Source organism: Balaenoptera physalus (assembly GCF_965194825.1).
Source record: "Balaenoptera physalus genome assembly, chromosome: 5".
NCBI classification, from domain to species: domain Eukaryota; kingdom Metazoa; phylum Chordata; class Mammalia; order Artiodactyla; family Balaenopteridae; genus Balaenoptera; species Balaenoptera physalus.
Genome location: NC_138884.1, coordinates 128,709,082 through 128,728,271, shown reverse-complemented (window position 1 = coordinate 128,728,271; position 19,190 = coordinate 128,709,082). Strand labels below are relative to the sequence as shown.

General features: G+C 37.8%; 1 protein-coding gene across 2 annotated transcripts in view; it reads right to left on the bottom strand.

Moving 5' to 3' along the window:
- Positions 1–10,782: 10,782 nt before the first annotated feature.
- SYNPO2 (synaptopodin 2) overlaps positions 10,783–19,190 on the bottom strand; it is a 175,430-nt gene continuing 167,022 nt past the window's right edge. The window contains exon 5 of one of the 2 annotated variants that reach the window (XM_082463097.1): positions 10,783–14,369. In XM_082463097.1, coding sequence (XP_082319223.1) covers positions 13,827–14,369 — 543 coding nt within the window. In that variant the 3' untranslated portion in view covers positions 10,783–13,826. The remainder of the gene's footprint in view (positions 14,370–19,190) is intronic. The other variant, XM_082463098.1, reaches the window with a different exon arrangement.

The window sequence follows — 19,190 nt, the reverse complement described above, 5'->3', positions numbered from 1 at the left end:
TACAAAAATTTGTGACTACAGATAGTCATCTAAGTCTTGGAACCAGAGGTGGGTGCAGGTTTTGTGGAGCCTCAAATATGTCCAAATTTGGGGCCCCCTGTAAGAAAATAAAGACCTAAAGTTAAAAATATAAAATTAACACAGAACTTTAGAAGGGGCCTCTATAAATCAAGTCCCTTAAACTAAACGAAACCAGCTTAAACTATATTAGCTTGAGGCTAAATCCTGGGAGGACTTTTGACTTTTAGACTGAAGACTTTTACTTTGTGACTATAAATAAGTTATGAGGGCAAAGATTGTTTTATATGCCTTTTCCACTTCTCCAACATTTGGCCACAGCACCTACTACTGGTGGATAATAAGTACTGGTCCATGAATTTTGTTGTGGATGAAGCTATCTGATAGGCAGGCATCGTGCTAGACTGATGGGATCACTATAACGAAGTGCTCTGGAAACATTTGGCCCTAGGAGTGGTGGGGACATAAGGGAGGAAAAGGTCAGTTCTATTTGGGGCACAAAAAACTTCAGAGACAAGTTGATCTGTGAGTTGAGACTCGAAAGATGGGTAGAGGTGTGGGGATAGTGTTGAAAGGCGTTTAAAGCAGAGAGAGAAGTATGAGCAAAAGCTTGCTGTCTGAAACCACATAAGGAGTTCATGGAACTGTAAGTAGTTTGGTGTGGGAGGAGTGTGAAGCACTAGAAGAAGAGGGGTTATTAGCAAAAGGTAAGGCTGAAAGGCAGGAAAAGATGAAATACCAGAGGGCTTCACAGGAGTTGGGACTTTAGTCTGTGAACCATGGGGAGCTGTTGATGGCTTTGATGCCAGGGAAGAACACGATGTGCATTTTTGCAATATTATTCTGGCACTTGTATGAAGAACAGACTGGGGATGCGGCAACAAGACACTTAAGACCCCACTGTAGTAAAAGGCCGGGAGGGGCTGATCGAATGCTGTGACAATGGTGGTGGTAGGGCAGGCGAATAACCAGAGATGCTAAGGAGGGAGCTCACAGTGTTTAGTGACTGATGTGTTGAGTAAGGGTTGGGGTGAGGAGAAAACTAGGGCAATGATTCCAGTCCTGGCTTAGGCAGTTGGGTGGATGGTGGTGGAACCAGAGCATGTAGGAAAAGGAGCAGGCTATGGGGGGAAAGGAAGTGAAGTCTCTTCTGAATCGATGCTGTTTGAGAATCACTCAAGCAGTAAAGTCTAGTGTGATTCAGGGCTGAAGCTGAAGGGATCATTGAGTCAAGCTTGGATATCACGATGAGGTGGTTGTAATTGGGTTACTCAGGGAGAGCCTTCAGAAAGAGGAGGGCAGGGGCAGGGTTGGAGCACTCACGTTAAGAACAGGTAAAGGCATTTCCACATTTGCTCCGTTGGAAGTTTTGGAAACCTGCCCCCTGCTACCTGTGTCAAATGGCACTAATGCTCCTGTAGCAGTTCCAAAGTACTCTATCAGCTCCTTCTCTTCCCTGGCTAAGAAGTATTGAGCTGTGTCCTGATTAAATCCTACCTACTGTCCCCCATATAGGGTTGGGTCCTCCAGCCGTGTGTACTACATTCAGCACGTATCACAGTTTATTTTAATCGGTGGTTTCATTTTTTTTGTCTCCGTCTCTAGTCAGGAGCTCCATGAAGGCAGGGAATTGTAGTTCCCATGCTTACTCCAATGCCTGGCTCATTATAGATGGTCAATAAATAGTTTCTGAAGTGGTAACTGTGGATGGAAATGAGTGTCTGCAGGTGATTGCCACTGGATAAGAGAGCTAAATGGGGATCCAGTTAATTCCTCTGGGAGAAGTCCTTGCTGAGCAATAATCTCTACTTGGTGCCTAGTACATAATGTGATTTCTATAATGGCATTCATGATAAGAAAAGTTATTTATTTCAGCATTCATGATAAGAAAAGTTATTTATTTAAGCAACAGATTTGTCATTTATTAAAAAATCAGTGTATAATAAATCCTATCATGTAATGTGTGGAGAGCTGTGCTCCTGTTGGTTTTATTTAGAAATAAGTAAGATTTAATTACTTTCCTGGCACCAGTTCATTACTTTTTCTTTATACAGAGATTAAAAGGCCAGTCTCTGGAATCAGAATGCCTGGATTTGCATCCTGAATCTGCCACTTACAAATGTGAGGCCTTGGGGAGGTAGCTTGACCATTCTATACCTTACTTGCCGTATCTGTAAAATGGAGGTCACAATAGTAACTTATTTATAGAGTGATTGTCTGGGGAATTATATAACTTAATATGTAAACAAAGTCTGACATGGTAAGCACCCAATGATTATTAGCCATTCTTATTGTTATCTGGTGGTTTGTTTACTTAAGAGCAGTTTTCCACGGTAAAGTTTAAAATGTCCACTCTTAATATCAGTTCAGTATGTCCAAACATAGAACTTTTTATTTTCCCTCCTAAATTTATTTCTCACTTTAGTCTTCCTCATCTCAGTAAAATTATGCCATCCAACCAATGATTCAAACCATAAAATCTAAAAATAAACTGCAATGCCTCCCTTTCTTTTTCTGCCCACGTCCAATACATTTCCAAGACCTGGTGAGTCTATCTCCCAAACACAACTAAAATCTGTTATGTGTTTCTTCCATCTCCAGTGACTCCGCTTTAACCATTGTTTGCCTGGACTTCTGCAAGAACTTCCCAGTTGGTCTTCCTATGGTTACCCTTGCCCGGCTTCAATTCATTTCCCTCATTTTCAAATGCACAGGTTAAATGTGCATTTAAATGCCAGTTCCACTGGCTAGGAACCCGTCCATAGCTCCCATGGTTTTTAGGAGGAAATCCAAATTCCTCATTATAGCCTACAAAGCATGCAAAGCATTCATGAGCTGTGGCTGCCCTTACCATTTTACCTCTCCAGCCATTTTCACCAATGTGGCTAGAGCCACATAAGCCTCTTTCTTTCCTTGATCATAGTGATCATTTTCTTCCCTACTGCCTTGCAGTCCTCTCTGCCTGAAATGCTCTGCCCCAACTCTTTACCAGGCTAGACATCTTATCCTTGAGATCTTCATTAGAATACTAAGTGCTTGGAGAAGGCTTCTCTGACCCCTCTTTCTAAGATGGCCTCCCTCAGTTATTCTCTCTCTTATCTGCTATCTGTTACTTCCCTGGTATTTATTATTTGCTTGTTATTTTCTGTTATCTGCATTTCTTGGTAGAAATAGCTCCATGAGGGCAGGGACGTTATCTACCTTTTCACCACTGTGACCCCTGTGCCTAGCAGAGTACGTGGCACAAAGAAATATAATATTTACCGGAAGAACTAAAAGACTGAATGAAAGCTATTGTGGCAAAAATTGACTTGGAAATCAAGAAACCATAGTACTCTCAGTGTATTTCATTCATTCATTCATTCAAGCATGTATTGAAGACCTACTATGAGTCATCCATGTGATTTATTAGGTGTTAGAATAAAAGATAAGCAAGCATAAAAGATAAGCAAGTCATTGTCTCTAATACTGAGTATAAATGAAATATTATAGAGATGCAGAGGAGGGAGTTTGGAGAACGAAATGGTTTAATGAGTGATATTTTACCTGCTTCTTGAAGGATGAACAAGTTCACAGGCTAGGAAAGGAGAAGGCATTTTAGACAGAGAGAAGAGTATACTCAAACACATAAGGGAAGGAACCCAAACAGCAGGATTGTGGAAATGGATTATTGACCAGCTGGAGCAGTGGTGGGAGCTGGAGCAGGAAGAAGGATAGATCGGTGCTAGATAAGGCAGAGCTGGGCCTTCAGGAGAAAGGAAGAGAAAACCATCATGAAGAGTTTAAGTAATTCAACATTAACAGGTCTGAGTTAATTATAATTATAATAGAATTATATATAAATATAATCATAATAGAAAATAATGGAACTGGGGATGGAGAGACACAGTATGATGCTATTTTAATAGTTCAGGTAACAGATGATGAGGACCCAGACTTGCGTAGTAGCACCAGGAGTAGAGAAAAGCGGTTCCGTACTCCACTGGGCATTTTGTCCTAGCTAGGTCTCAATTTTCTTTCTGCGAAATGAGAGTTTTGACTAGATAATCGCTGTGATCCTTTTCAGCATCACGATCCCATACATGCCTTAGAATTTTTCTTTTGTGGTAAATTTATCTATCTGGTTTCCTAAACATGGAGAGGCCATGCCATCTGCATCTTTTTATCATGTATATATAGATAAGTGCAAATAGAAGGGGCTGTGAAACAGAAATGGCCAAGTTCAAATCCTTGATCTACCACTTTCTGTTAGTATGACCCTGTCAGTTATTTATGCATTCTATGCCTCAGTTTCTTCATCTGTAAATGGGAATATTAACAATATCAAATGTAAAAAGTTAGGAAGATTAAAAGAGACAATAGAGTTAAAACGTTTAATACAGGATTTGGTACATTTCCAGTATCTATAGTGACTATCATCATCATCACTCTTTCTACTTAACAGAGTGCTTATCACCTAAAAGATACTTACTGTATTCTTTTTTTTTTTTTACTTTATTCTTGATGAGTGATTGGATGAATGCAGTGAAAGAGAATAATCATTCAAGTAAATTATGTCAAATAAATCTCTATTAATTGTTTTCTTGATTATTGAATAAGATTGTTGTTAATTCTGTGAAAATAGATAAGCAACAGCTAAGTCTCCAGTGCAAATCTGCACCTTGCCATGTTTAAGAAGGTTCACTTGGAATGACATATGTGATGAAATCAGAGCAGATCAGAAGAATATGTGGCAGAATTGCCTAGATTTTGTGACACTTCTCCAATTTTTTTCTGTTTTTGAAAATCCATAATAATTAAACTCTTGTGACTTTGTCATAATTTTTCACATATCATCCTGTTGAAAGATTTTCACATCATCCTTGAACTTGAACTGTTTATTTATGTGGATATAATAGACTGGCAATTTCCAGACTTCAGAGCTGCTTTAGTTAGAATGAGTTATTATTGTAGTCAAACCTGGCTTTTTCTGCTTTACTCTTTTAGAAGCACAAATATTATACATCTTCCGCTACTTCCACTCCTTCTCCTTCATTTTGTGTTTCTCCACTTTGGGAGGATTTTAGAATGGAGATAATGATAGAGTGCACCATAAAACTATCCCCTCGATTGCCAATGACATCATCTCTTGTCTGTAGAACAGGAAGGGAGGAGGGATGTTAACATGGGCCGTGTCTGGAACAACATAACATTGGTTCAGGTCTATACACATCAAGCGCCTTAAGAGCTTAAAATGGAATTGGTATTACAGCAACATTCATGTTTGAAAACGGCATTTTACCAAAGGTAGGATAATACTGTCATCTTAAATTTAGCAGATATTGGGTTAGAAAAGCTCTGCAATCAATCCTTTGAAGAAGGAACACAACATTGAAAGGAAAGAGAATCTGGTGCTCATTTTGGCTTTCTAAATCCCTCCTGTGTTTCATTATGTGGTGTCTAGGTCCCCTTCTCATTTTAATAGTCCATGAGTTTTGGAAACTTACCAAAGATATTCCTATTTTAGTTCTTAATCTATTAAAATAATTTCAGCATCAAAGCGTTTTTGTGGCATATTTAATTTTAAATGTTTTGAAATCAAGACTATTTAGCAAAGGATAAAATCTTAGATTATGCTGCAGGAAAAGAAGACGGCACATCACTTCATCTGCCAAATGCAAAAGAAAAAAAAAAAAAGATTTATTCCTGTCAACTGGAAAATAAATGTTCCAAAGATTGTAACCACATCTGGTAACATATATGGATGGCCTGGAGGAAGGCTGGGGCACCCTAGTGCTCACTCAGCCATTACCGTCTTCCCAGAAATTAGAGAAGTGGGGCTACTGGGGGTCACTCTTTCAGCACAACTCCCTGTTCTCTGTTCTGTTGAAAGAGTTTTAAAGAGGAGGCCAGCTGGCAGCCATGGTGTGTGTTTGGGACGGGGGTGGTGGGATGAGGAGGGTGAGATGGGAGGAGGAGGCACCGGGGCAGAGAAAGGAGTGGGCAGTAATGGGGGAGGGAAGGGACATTTAGGGGGTACTCTAGTGTTGACTGATTTATTACAAAGTGTTCAAGGAGGCAAACCGTGCTTCCTTTTCACAGGAAAGACTCGACAGCTGTCCATGTCCTTCTTTCCTTGGACCCTCCTCTCTCAAATGTATCTTCCACACTGCTGCCAAAATGAACTTCCTAGCAAGAGGACTAGGTCAGGCCAGTTCCTGTTTAACATCCTTTAATGGCTCTCCTTTGTTGCCTGACAGCAGGAATAGGCAAACTACGGCCAGCAGCCCAAATTTGGCCTAATGCCTTATTTATTTATTTATTTATTTATTTATTTATTTATTTATTTATGGTTGCATCGGGTCGTAGTTGCAGCACGTGGAATCCTCGTTGCTGCATGTGGGATCTTTTCGTTGCAGTGAGCGGGCTGGAAGCAACCCTTTGCTGACTTAAGTGGCTGGAAAAAAATTTTTTTTAATATTTGATGACTTGTGAAAATTATGTGAAATTCCAATTACTGTCTCCATAAATAATGTTTTATTACGCCACGCTCATTCATTTTCATATTAGCTGTAGCCACTTTTGTAGAGTTGAGTCAAAGCCATATGCTTCTCTTAGCCTAAAGTACTTAGTATCTGGCCTTTTACAAAAAGAAAAAGTTTATCCTTCCCTGTAGGATAAAATTCACTGCTTTCTGACTCTCCCTTTATTATCCAGCAATAACACAGAACTGCCTGGAGTTTATTAGCTGTGCCCTCTGTCTGGAATGGGCTCTTTCTTTGCTGTACTCACCTCTACCAATAGAGGTGAGTACAGTCACTCAATCTCTAAGACTCAGCTCTGCCATGAATTCTTCTAAAAGGCTTCTCTGAGGACCCTTTCACCCCGCACACAGCAATCCTCCCATCCTTAAGGCTGGATTTTTTTTGTTTTGCTTTTTGCTCTTCTCTTAATCTCTGTGTACAATCCTATCAGTATTCTTGTCTCCTTACATTGTACCCTCTCTTAGTACTATCAGCTCCCTGGGGACAGAGGCCACATTTTATTCACTAATACATCCCTGGCTTGAAGCATTGTATTTAGCCCTGAGTAGGTAAATGATAAAGGGTTGCTGACTGAGAAGTGAATGCATACATCTCCCCATGACAGTAGTTCCTGGAGCTGCCAACGAAAGGGCTTTATGTGCCCTGGTTAAAAGTGATACATTCTAGAGGAATTACTAAATGTCCACCAATTGTGACATTCCATTCTCCTTCCTCAGGTTTTCTTCTTAAAATCTGCAGAGTCTATAGCCATAGACTATGGTGAGCCCATTTATATTAGCTTTCCACTTAGGGAAAGGATTTGAATTTGCTGTTCCTTTAAACCCAATTCTGGGTACATTCACTGTACCAAGAAAAAAAGTCTAGGGCAGAACAGAAATATCATGCAGTGTTTTTAAACCTGCTCAGGCTGATAAAATTTAATGTTTCCTTTTATCACAGAAATTAAAAATCAGGATGAGCATTACTTGCTGACCTTATAATTCTGCTCTCTTCACCAAAGTCACAGTTTTCTTAGATTAAAATCAAATCTTGCTATTGGTAACTTCAAATAATAATAACTTGGGAAAAATTCAAAGTTGGGTAATTTAATGCCTGAAGGGAGATCTCTTAAAGTGAATGCAATGCACGTTTTATGGAAATATTTGTGCCATAAATATCAGTGTCTTCATGGTAGTAAAATCATTTGTTTTATACTTATGGCTAAAATTCACCCCCCTTTCTTTTTTTTTTCATCTTGGAATGGCCCTCTTTTAATGTGCTTTGTTTTAAGAATAATTTTATAGCAGGGTAATGGTGAAATAAAAACGTGTTACAAATTATTTTGCAACTTCCTCAAATAAAATATCTGTAGAATTTGTTCATACCTCTGATTTTTTTCTACCTGATAGCACTTTAGTCCTTGAACAGTTAATTCTTATTTCTTTCTCAGTGTCTTCCTTTTTATGCAAAATGAAAAATCTAGATACTTTGCTTATTAAAACATCTTGTGGAAGTTGAATCTCTCTTGGAAACACTATAAGATTTTCAAACACCACTACTGCAGAACACTGCAGGACATGAAACCTCTGCCCTCTTTTTGGTTATTTTCTTTATCAAGTTCATGCTGGACCTAGGGCTTGGCTTAGCTGAGCATTGAACTTTGGCTGTTTTATCACAAAATCAGGGTTCTTATCAACTGCAATAAATTAAAGGCATTTTGTATTGCTGATAATCAGAGCTGTAGTTACTGTAGATAGAAACCAGAGAAGATATCATTCGAATTTAAGGACAAAATTTAACTGGCATAAAGTTCCAAATAAAACCAAGTTATGAGAAAATAGGTAAAACCCCTCCCCATTTATTTATTTATTTATTTACTTATTTATTTAAAAAATATTATTCTTCTCTGTCCTATTTACTTACTGGTCTGGCAGAAGGCTATGGTATGAATGACATGTAGAATAACAGGAAAAACTACCAACCTCTTGAAATGAGGCTAGTCCTGACTGGGTCAGGGATTGGCCCTGGGGTCCTAAAAAGCTGCTGTGGACTCCTGTCATGGATTTCTATGCTGCTTAAAAAATGGTTGCTCCATCCAAGTGGGAGTAGGGGCAGTACAAACAGTGTATCTTCCCTAGTTTAAGGATGGCACTTTACTTTCCAGCGTATGCACTATACCTGCAGAATACATCTACAGCTCAGTTGTCTAAATGGATAATTTTTTCTAGAAGAGGTGATGCTGATGAAAGGCTAAGCAGGATCCTCTGAATGTTCGTAGTAATGTAGACAGAGTTCTTCAAGGTCAGTTTGGGCTTACATAAAATTGTGCCTTTGCCTACATATACCCCGTTATAATTTATTTGGTAATTTAGGGCAAACCTCACATTTATTCAAATCATCATGGTGAGGCAGTCCTGCTCTACAAAGCCTTTTCAGACCCTCAAGTAATAAGCATAAATCTCGAAATCCTGAAGAGGTGGTGAAGCTTTTTCCTCTTGGCTGGAGGTGGGAATGGAGGACTGTTTAAGAAGAGTGACAGAAAAGTCAAGGACAAAGAAGGTACAATATAGCAACTCTTCGCTACAACTTTAGAGAGAAAAATAATATCAGAGCAAGATACACTGGTGGCATTTCCTCTTTAAGTGGATTTCATAAAGTTACTTGATTTTTATAGGGGGGATTGCCAGACTCTTTCTAGAAATATAAACTGTCACATTTTATAATGCTGTGAATAATGAAATGTCCCTTTGTGAAAAATACTGCTCCATTAAATTTGAGAAGTCACAGATCCTGTTATTTTCCAAAACCACTGAGGAAAAGTACTTTGCACTAAATATTATGTGGACTAGGGAAACACTGACTAGTCCTGAAGCATCTCTGTTGCTGTCTTCCTGGTGACTAGCCAGGGAATTGGACTCTCCTTGCCTCAGGCTGCCCGCTGGCTCCACGGTGGAGATAACATAACTTATCTCTTGGCATGTTTTGAGATTTATAGTTTACTGAGTGCTAGGAATTCCTAAGAGAAAAGGGACTTTTTCTATGGCATTAGCATCTTCAGACTTGTGAACAAAAAAAGAAGAGAGTGTCACTCATAATCTAGTTATACAAAGGGTTAAGTCGGAATCTACTGCAGTTGGCCCACCGACAGAACAGTGCACCCTGAGGGGAATACAGGATGAGGCATTCTGTGCTTTGGATAAACAGGCCCCTAGGTAGTTAAGATGCACATCTCAGGAAGAATTTCAGTGAGCCCAGTTTCTTTCAGAAAAGCACAAAAATCATTAATTTGAGATATCTGTTCTGTGTGATTAGCAATAATCTTTTACTAAGATGTTTGCTTGACTACCAGTATTTCCTAGCAAAAAAAATCATAGGTATACTGGCTCCTACCCTGCCTCATCAGAGCAGTTTCTCAGAGCTACTGAGAGACTGTCTTCCTGGCTGTAATCCTCAGTAAGACCCTGAATAAAACTTAAACTCACAACTCTATGTTGTATGTTTTTCTTTAAGTTGACAGACAGTATAGTGCTACTATCTCTTAAGTTATTTAAATCTTTAAAATGGTCCTCATTTTTAAGAATGTTTCAAGTGCTGACCCTTTAAAAAATATGTTTTATCAGAATGCCAAAAACAGCCATTTTTTTCATAATTTTTTTAAAAAAAGAAGTATCAAAAAGCTGTGCTACATAATATCACTGACCAGGAAGCTCACATTCCAGCTGATGGTTTTAATAGTATGTAGGAAGATCCAAAGTCATTTTTTAAAAGCTTTACTTAAATATGCTTTATTATAATGAAACCTTCAGTTTAATCGAGGTGAGGGATCAGAAACCCTAGAATGACAAACATGGTAGATTCTCTGAGTGCAGGGTGGTTTTAGAAATCCAGCCAACACATTATCAAGTCATATTACCACTGGCTATGCTTGTGCTTGGGATGGATTTTCAATATTATGAAAGAAAGAATTAATAGAGAATAATGTTAAATTAATAAAGAATAATATTCTAATATTAAAATATGGATCCAAAACCTCTTAACTTACAAGTGAAATTGATCATATTTTGAGGTAAATTTTTTTTTTTAAGTTTTTAAATGTTACAGCTAAAATGTTGCCAACCAGCATGAAATTCTTTTGGTGTGTCTGGAAGCTGATACAGTAGAAACTAAAATTTAAAAATATGTAGTAGGTAAGGTTAAATCTTTGGAGTGAAGACTATTTCAAAACAATTTTTTATAAGGAAAAATGAAAAGGCTGTTTAAGTTGATTTTCAAGTTAATTTTTATTACTAATACAATTTTGATTTTCAGTATGCATCTTTCAAATACAGTCTATTGGGATAAACAAAGGTGGAAATGTTAAGCTAATAAGCAGGAGAACATAGTCTATTTTAGTAGAAAAGGTGTGGACAGTGTAGATACTTCTACTTTAAAAAGAAATCAAATGTGAAAATCTACTTTCTCTTAAAAACAAACATTTCTACAGTTCCTCTCTAATTATAATAACTGAGCCTATTTGATATATTTTTTATCCAAAGTTTCAATTGATTAATGTATATATGTATATGCTTGAGCCCTAACTGTGTAGCCCTTTCCAATGTGGGTGATGGGGCCAAAACATGAGACATATTCATAGATAAATGGACTAGAATTGTGCAGTTATAAAACTTAAGATACAGGACAGTATTTAAATCATCTTAATAACAGACACTTCACACACATGCAATGATATATTTAAACTCAAGATGGAAAGGAAGTGCCAAATTAGTGTACTTTTAGAGAATGCTTTTTAATCCATGGTAGAACAGAACTCTTTCTACCTGTGTGACTGCTACTAGTAGAAAAATGCCTTACAACACATGTGGTATATATTTACAAAGCAACAGCTCTTCTCTAAAAAGGCTATTATTTGGAATATAAGACAAACTGATTTTATTTTTGTGAGAACAGTAGTTATCTAGGTATTCTCAAAAGGAATCAGATATCAGCATGGCAACCTTAGCTCAAACACTAGCTTGAGTGTAAGCAATCTAACTTTACTCCTTTTTGAGTAAACTGGAGATAAATACCCATACATTTTGTGATGATTTGACAATGGCACTTCTGCTTTTCAGAATTATATCTGCAAAGTATGACTTCTTGAAACATTGACTTCTAATAAAAAATATGAGACATTCATTTCCTTGTGAATGACAAATGCATAGCTTTCCTGCCATGTACTGTCTTTTTCTTGATGTCTAGAATAAATTCAAATAGCTTAACACAATGATTATTTTGATCTAGTGCATGCAAAGAGGGAGATGGCTGTTTTACAATAATATTTAAGTTTAAAATGTCTGCTTCTCTCTATTTTGAGTCTAGTGAAAGTTTTAGTGAATAATATAATGTATATCAACTTCTGGAATTGAAGTATCTAAAATCTAAGGAGTAAAGGAAATAACTTCTAGCATCATAAAAGAAAGCAACAAAATAGGATATGATCCTGTCACACAAAATCTTTTCTGCTAAATTCTGCATATCTTAAAACATTGACATCTAGAATAACTGGACCACTATAAGAATTTTTATGTGGGGATTCCTGAGAATTCCTGACAGATTAATCAGTATACCAGACATTATTTTTTTAAGATTCCATAGGAACTCTTTAGGAATCAATAATTATATCTTATAATTTGAGAGAATTAATGCTGTATCAATTTAAGATAATTTAACAATATAACTTTAGAAAGTACTCTTCTTTTCTTAATAACTGAACAAATTAGTATCTGGGTGATTCCATTACCAATAGAATTTACTGTGATTTCTTCACCTTTTTATTTCTTTGTTTCCAACATAAGGGATTACTTGTATCCTGGCAATTTTTAAAAATTTTATTCTGTGAAAGAGACCATCATAGTGATAAATTCAAGAGTCAAAAAAAGTAAAACAAAACAAAATAATCGTATTTAGAAACCTAAGAAAGTTTTGAACACTCAAGATGTTTTCATTTTAAAATGTTCTCAATACTTGTTTATGATGTAAAATACTTTGAATTTCCTTGTATTTAATACTTTGTGGGCATGGCAGTGAGGAGCAGGTGTTTGACTGATTGTCTCATGGTCATGCTAACAAGGCATGGGTCATGGAATTGTCCAAGCAACTGTTTAACTTCCTTTGAACATCCTAATGATGTCTTTCTAAAGAAGCACCACTTGTTGCATAGGCTTCTGTGGCATGCTTTCCATAACTAAATAAATGGTCATGACCTACATTTGCATAATAACAGACACATCCTCTACCACTTCCTTAAATCCACTAATAGCTTTTTTCTTCACATCAACCCTCACTCCACGTAACACATAGCACAAAACCTGCTGCCCAACAATTCCTCTTGGACCTTTAATGATACATGTAGTGACACCAGTGACCTCATCCACTCCTAAACTTAATCTGATATTTGTATGATGAGCAATAAAAATGAATAATGCATCAAGGATCATTCTACAAATGAGAGAAACTCAGAATATCAGAGCTGTTAAGGATATAAGAGACTAAATAATCTGATATTCTCATTTGACAAATGAGAACACCTGAACCCAGAATCTATCCCTGTCTCAGGCTACTGGCTTTAAGTAGATTAAAAATAAATCCTGTACCTAAATCTTTCTATTACCCACATATTACGCCATGTACCTCAAAAATCCATCTGAAATGTATAATTGTCTTACTCTCAAATATTTATTTCTTTCTGAGAACATCTATATTTCAATTCCAAAAAACAAATATGAATTTTATCAGATTTTAAAATATATTTCAGAGAAATGCTTAAAATAACACCAAGGAAATCCTTTTTATGTAATTATTACTCATTGGCATATCCCCATTGAAAAATTCTCCAATGTTATATTCTTGCTGTTACTGCTAATGACAATTAGCATACCATATTTCATTAATTCCATGCTAGACTAAGGCACATACAAGAAAATACTTAATTTCATTTTAATTGAGAGAGTTTAGTTGCCTAGACTACTCCATATTAATGAAATAAATGGAATTAAGATTATGAATTACATGTAAGTGCCATCAGCACAGAAAATGAATTTTTCTTCAGAGAAATTCTCTATGCATCTGCAGAGAAGGAAGTGATTCACACTCACATGTGCATATACATACACACACACACACACACACACATACAAACTCAGATAAATGACCTATGAGAACAAGCCAAGATCAAAAGTGAATCTAAATCTGTTGGAAAAGTCAAAACCACTGCAAAGAAACATTAAAAAAAAATTATAAGTGGCACATGATCAGTTCTTCTAACTTTCATGTTTGGCGTCTCCATCCCCTTGGGTGTGGGTTATAGTTGCAACTGGTTACTGAAACACAGTAATCAGACCTGGTCTCCATGGACATTATTTCAGAATCATTTCTGGAAGGCTGCCTATAATATGCATATGGCACCTGTGAACCTTGTTGGGAGTTGGTGGGCATACTATTAGTGGGTAGGAATGCAACATTATATTCTTGCCTTCCAAATGAGCCCATATTGGCCTTCTGGGTTTGAGGGACATAGGACAGTCTTTCATTCCAATCCTCAGACGGCCCTGGAAGCACCTTCCTCCGAGCTGCTGAGACCACATTTGCCACAATGGATTCCTGAATGTTTCTGGGTCTGAAGGCATCATCCACTAAACCAAAAGAAGACTTGGCCGCTGCTTCCCAAGGAGTTAGTCTCTTGTTTGCTTCCTCTAGCCCACCAGTTGGTTTGCTAGAGTAGCTATAAACAGGCTGGTATACCCAAAGAGATGTTGTAGAGATGGTGGGTGGGACTGGTCTTCCAGGAAGAGAAAGAGAGCGTCCACTCTGCTAGAAATAATGAAAATGTTAATATATCTCATTCATGTTGGTTTATGCTGATTGACTGTTATTCCAATGTATTCTCCACACCATTACCAAGCACTATAAAAATCAAATCCCCACAATGCTTAGTCCTAAAGCCAAGATAGGCTGCCTCTACCCGGTGTATTATTAGCACTGGTCTGGGACTTGGCCCTCATTTAGGACCTCCTCCTTGCTCTCCTTTTCTGAACCCATAGCTCCAATTGCTACCATCTTTCTTAGGCATAACCACCATGGCAGGTGCCCCATCATCACTGGGAGCCACCCTTACTTCTGTCTGCACTCTTCATATTCATATCTACATCCACAGCCCACCCTCATTCTAATCCTGTTTTCCTGATACCAAATAAACTTAACATACTGATAACTCTGGAAACAGACCATGAGCTACTGGGCTTTGTACTTTTCCCAAGTGACTTTTAATATGTTATATTGATCCACTGAATATAGCAAAAACAAAGAAAAACTACTTTGATGTATTCAATATTACTGGTCTGATGGAGTAAATCGCCTTTTTCCAGCCAAATTCTTTTTATACATTCGTGAAAATCACATCGATCTTTATTTCCTGAGTGTGGTGTATTGCCCATATCTTGAAGGAAACATTTCAGCCACGTGTTTCATTTGTGCTTTGGTTCCTTTTATGTGTATTACATTCCTTATTTCCTTGAGGGTGTGTGTCCCTGAAATATTCCCTTGTGTATGCAAAATGTTCAGTTTGTCTAATATGCAGAAATATAACTCACTGAAAGCTCTTTTATTCTCTCTTTTTACCCATTCTGTATTTCCAGGGACCTTGAAGTCTGGTTATATACATTATATTCTCACACATTCCCATTTGCATGAGACCCTTAGACAAACTCCTGGCAAAAAGTATCAAAGGCACACTTAAGAGAAATGAGTCAACTTGGAAGTATCATAACATTGTGTTTCTTGAACAAAAAGCATTGCCATGCTTAAAAATGTGTTCAGATTCTATAAATGGTTTCAACAGCTTTTCTTTCTTTATCAAGTTCTTAAATTTAAAATGAATAGCAACACCTGGATTTGGACAAAATATCTCAGAATAAAATGTTTAGGTATTTCTGTTGTTATTCCATTAGGCACACAAAGAAGGTAGGTGGTTCAATCTTGGTTTGCATATAAAGAATAAGGGAGTCAATATAATGAATCTTGATTCTCTCTTTTCAGTCATTAAAACTTTAGTAATAATGGGGAAATTTCCTGGCAGTCCATTGGTTAGGACTCAGCACTTTAACTGCGTGGGGCCCGGGTTCGATCCCTGGTGGGGGAACTAAGATCCCTCAAGGGATGCAGCCAAAAGAAAAAAAAAAACTTTAGTAATAATGGTTGACTTTTAGCAAAAACTTGTTTTCATTAATCTCCTTCTCTTAATCTAAATCCAGTAAGTCACTATTTAAGGACTTGGTTTCTATTCCACATTGTTAGTGCATTGTTTTCATTCATTTATTCATTTAACAAAAATTTTGTTGAATACCTAATGTTTCTAGGCACTTTCCCATGAGCTAAAGATACAAAGATGCTTCAGATAAAGTCCCTCTCCTCCGGAAGCATGCAATCCAGTACAGTTTTTAGCTCTACAATTGTGAGTTAGTCAATCAGAGATCAATTTAGAGAAGAGACTCTTTACCTATCTTGACAGGACCAATAGCCAGTTTTGTACACTGTGAGAAGTATTAACATTCGGCATGATAAAGAGGAATTAGCTCTTCTCTCCCACAGTATGTGTCTATGTCTCCCTTTTGTCCTTATCTCTGGAAGAAAGAGAACAACATTGGTCTATAGAGTCCCTGGGACGCTTTTCACATTCCAATGATATCTGTTTTCCATCAGATATAGCACCTGCTTTAGTCTGGTCTTTAAAACAATAGAGACTTAAAGGATGGCAACAAAAAGACTCAGGTCTCCACAGAAATACAGGAGAGGCTCCTGAATATACATACAGGTAACTAACATCACTGGCTAATAACTGGAAAAATAAATAATTATCAATATATTTGGAAGTATTAAGTACAATGTGAAGGCATACACCTGAGTGATAGGGCATGAAAAACACTGGATGAAAGAGATAACTTTATTTTCTGGTCTTTGTTCTACCCACTTAGTTGGGAAATCTTCAGAAGAATGGAATCTTAACAGAAATGTAAAAGTTCAAAACACTGTTGAATGATACTCTAAAAACAAAGACATCAGGGATTGTTTTTCAGCTAAGGCAAAAAACATTAATCAGTTGAATGTGGGGAGAAAGGGTAAAACTTTGAAGTATAATGTTGAAAGAGTAAGTCATAGTTTTCTGAAGAGAAATTTAAAATAGCATTGAAGCTTTTAAGAAAAGTCTCATGTAGAATAGACATATGCCAAACATAGCAGCAGTGCAGGTCGTAAAGGAAGAGTGCAATGACCTCAATGAACAAAATGACAATTGCTCTTCTATATACTCCTCAGGCTGCCAAATGTGACTTCATGCTCCTTTAAATGCTAACAATAGAATAAAATTACAAATTGTCTTAGGTTAGAGATGCAACTGTGGTATAAATAAATAGTTCTTTAGGTACATTTTTGTTTCTGTTCATGCCAAAAATATTGCAGGCCTCTAGTCTCTGCCTGCACCCAAACCCCTAATTCTAACATATTTCCCCAAAGCAATTTTCACATCTTGTTCTTCGGTGCTATTTCCTTCTGTCAATCTCTGTCCCAAGGCTCATGCTGTTCTCTGCTTGGCTGGCTAAATGAAGCCATGTGATCTATCCTGAGCCAGAAATGACCAAAGGGACCTGAAAATAACAGAAGTGTTTCTTCTGTTTTGGAGTTTGGATATCTGATGGTAGAATCCTAGCCACACATGGGTTAGATTCTGGGTTGGAGTTTCTATCTTGGGTTGTATTATTATCAAAAGAATTTAGTTTTGATATGCGAGCACTTAACTGTAACCAGTTTGTTAAATTGGTTATTTTTTGTGTATTATTATGTATGATGTGTCATCAAAATGCTTATTTCTTTTTGTCTCCTACTACCCTTTAAGTTTTTTTTTTTTTTTTTTAATCTATTTATTTATTTATTTATTTATGGCTGCGTTGGGTCTTCGTTTCTGTGCGAGGGCTTTCTCTAGTTGTGGCAAGCAGGGGCCACTCTTCATCACGGTGCGCGGGCCTCTCACTATCGCGGCCTCTCTTGTTGCGGAGCACAGGCTCCAGACGCGCAGGCTCAGTAATTGTGGCTCACGGGCCCAGTTGCTCTGCGGCATGTGGGATCTTCCCAGACCAGGGCTCGAACCCATGTCCTCTGCATTGGCAGGCAGATTCTCAATGACTGCGCCACCAGGGAAGCCCTAAGTTTTTTTAATGAAAGAAATTTTTTCACTGCTACTTGATGAAAACTTAGCAGGTCCCGTGACATTCTGCTTCCTTTTAGGACTAGTCCTATCATTACCTTAAGTTACCCAAACCACTTTAATTCAACATAGAATATTCCAGCCACTGGAATAACAAACTCCAGTCTCCTCTTAGAGTTAAATCTCCTCTCTTTCCCCAACTGGGGCCCATTTCAGGAGGATCACCTTCCTTCAGGGAAGGCACTGTGGTTGGCTTCTTCATGCTTTCTTCCTCTTCCTCTCCTAGCTTGCTAACCCTGACTTCCAGCCCCCCTGGGGTTAGAGTAAAAAGGATAGAGAAAAAAAGAGCAGAAAGAAATTTTTACTTGATTTGATAACATCATATTCTGGCTTTTCACTCTCAGAGCCAGGGAGGCCCAGAGAAGAAAACTTTCAAGGGCTATTTGAAGATTCTTATTCCTATCAGATATCTCATCTGTAGTCCTCGGTTCATGCCAATTCATCTCAATTCTAGGGGTTAACTTGTAACTCAATCTGCACCCCCTAGAAAGCTGTCTACCTACCATTGTAGCTACTAGGGTCTGTTTGCACCCTGGGAGAGGCCCCAATACAACCCCATCCAGTTCTTCCTTACTCCTGGCCTGCTCTGGTCCATGGGGAATGCTCACATCATTTGCCTTTGGGAGTGCAGCAGCAGATTTCCTGGTTCTTTGCCAAAACAATTTTTCAGACCATCTCTCACCCTGTAGATATCCTGGGAGAGAGTCAGACTGACTGCAGCCCACCCACTCTGACCTCCCATCCATCCGCATGCTGACATCTTGGATCAAGTTCCCTAAGAAGGGGAACTTTGAAACTCTTTTCTCACAAGGCTGGAGGTGAGAGAGTAGGGCCCCCCAACTCCACCTACTCCAAACACACACCTTGACCTGCAGCATTCCAGAATTCCTCCTCACAAAATGCTCTCTCCTTACCAGACTCTGACCCCCTTTAATAACCTGGACCTAAGGAGTTCAAGAATTGTGGTTTGCTATTCTGTGAACACACCAGGGACACTCATGTCTACTATTTTCTTTGTAAAGTCTGTGTTTTAATCTGGAATCTCACTTCAGTGTGCAGCATCTCTTATATTTGAGGACCTTGGGGGAAACTTCCACTTCAATATTCTGTTATATAACATTATCATTTTCAGTAGAGCATATAGTTCTTTCTCTTATTTTTCTTTTTAAAATGAAATATAGGTTAAAAATAGAATGAAATGTGTTTTTTTCTACTAATTAATTTCAAGAAATTTATCTAATAACTTCAAATAGTCTTAAAAGTTGAAACCTTATACCGCGCCCAGGCCTTGCCCTAGAGAAGAGGCCTCACTCGTTTCCAGGGCATCTCAGGCAGTCCTTAAGCTCTAATCGTTGAGAACGTCTTCCTTATATTGA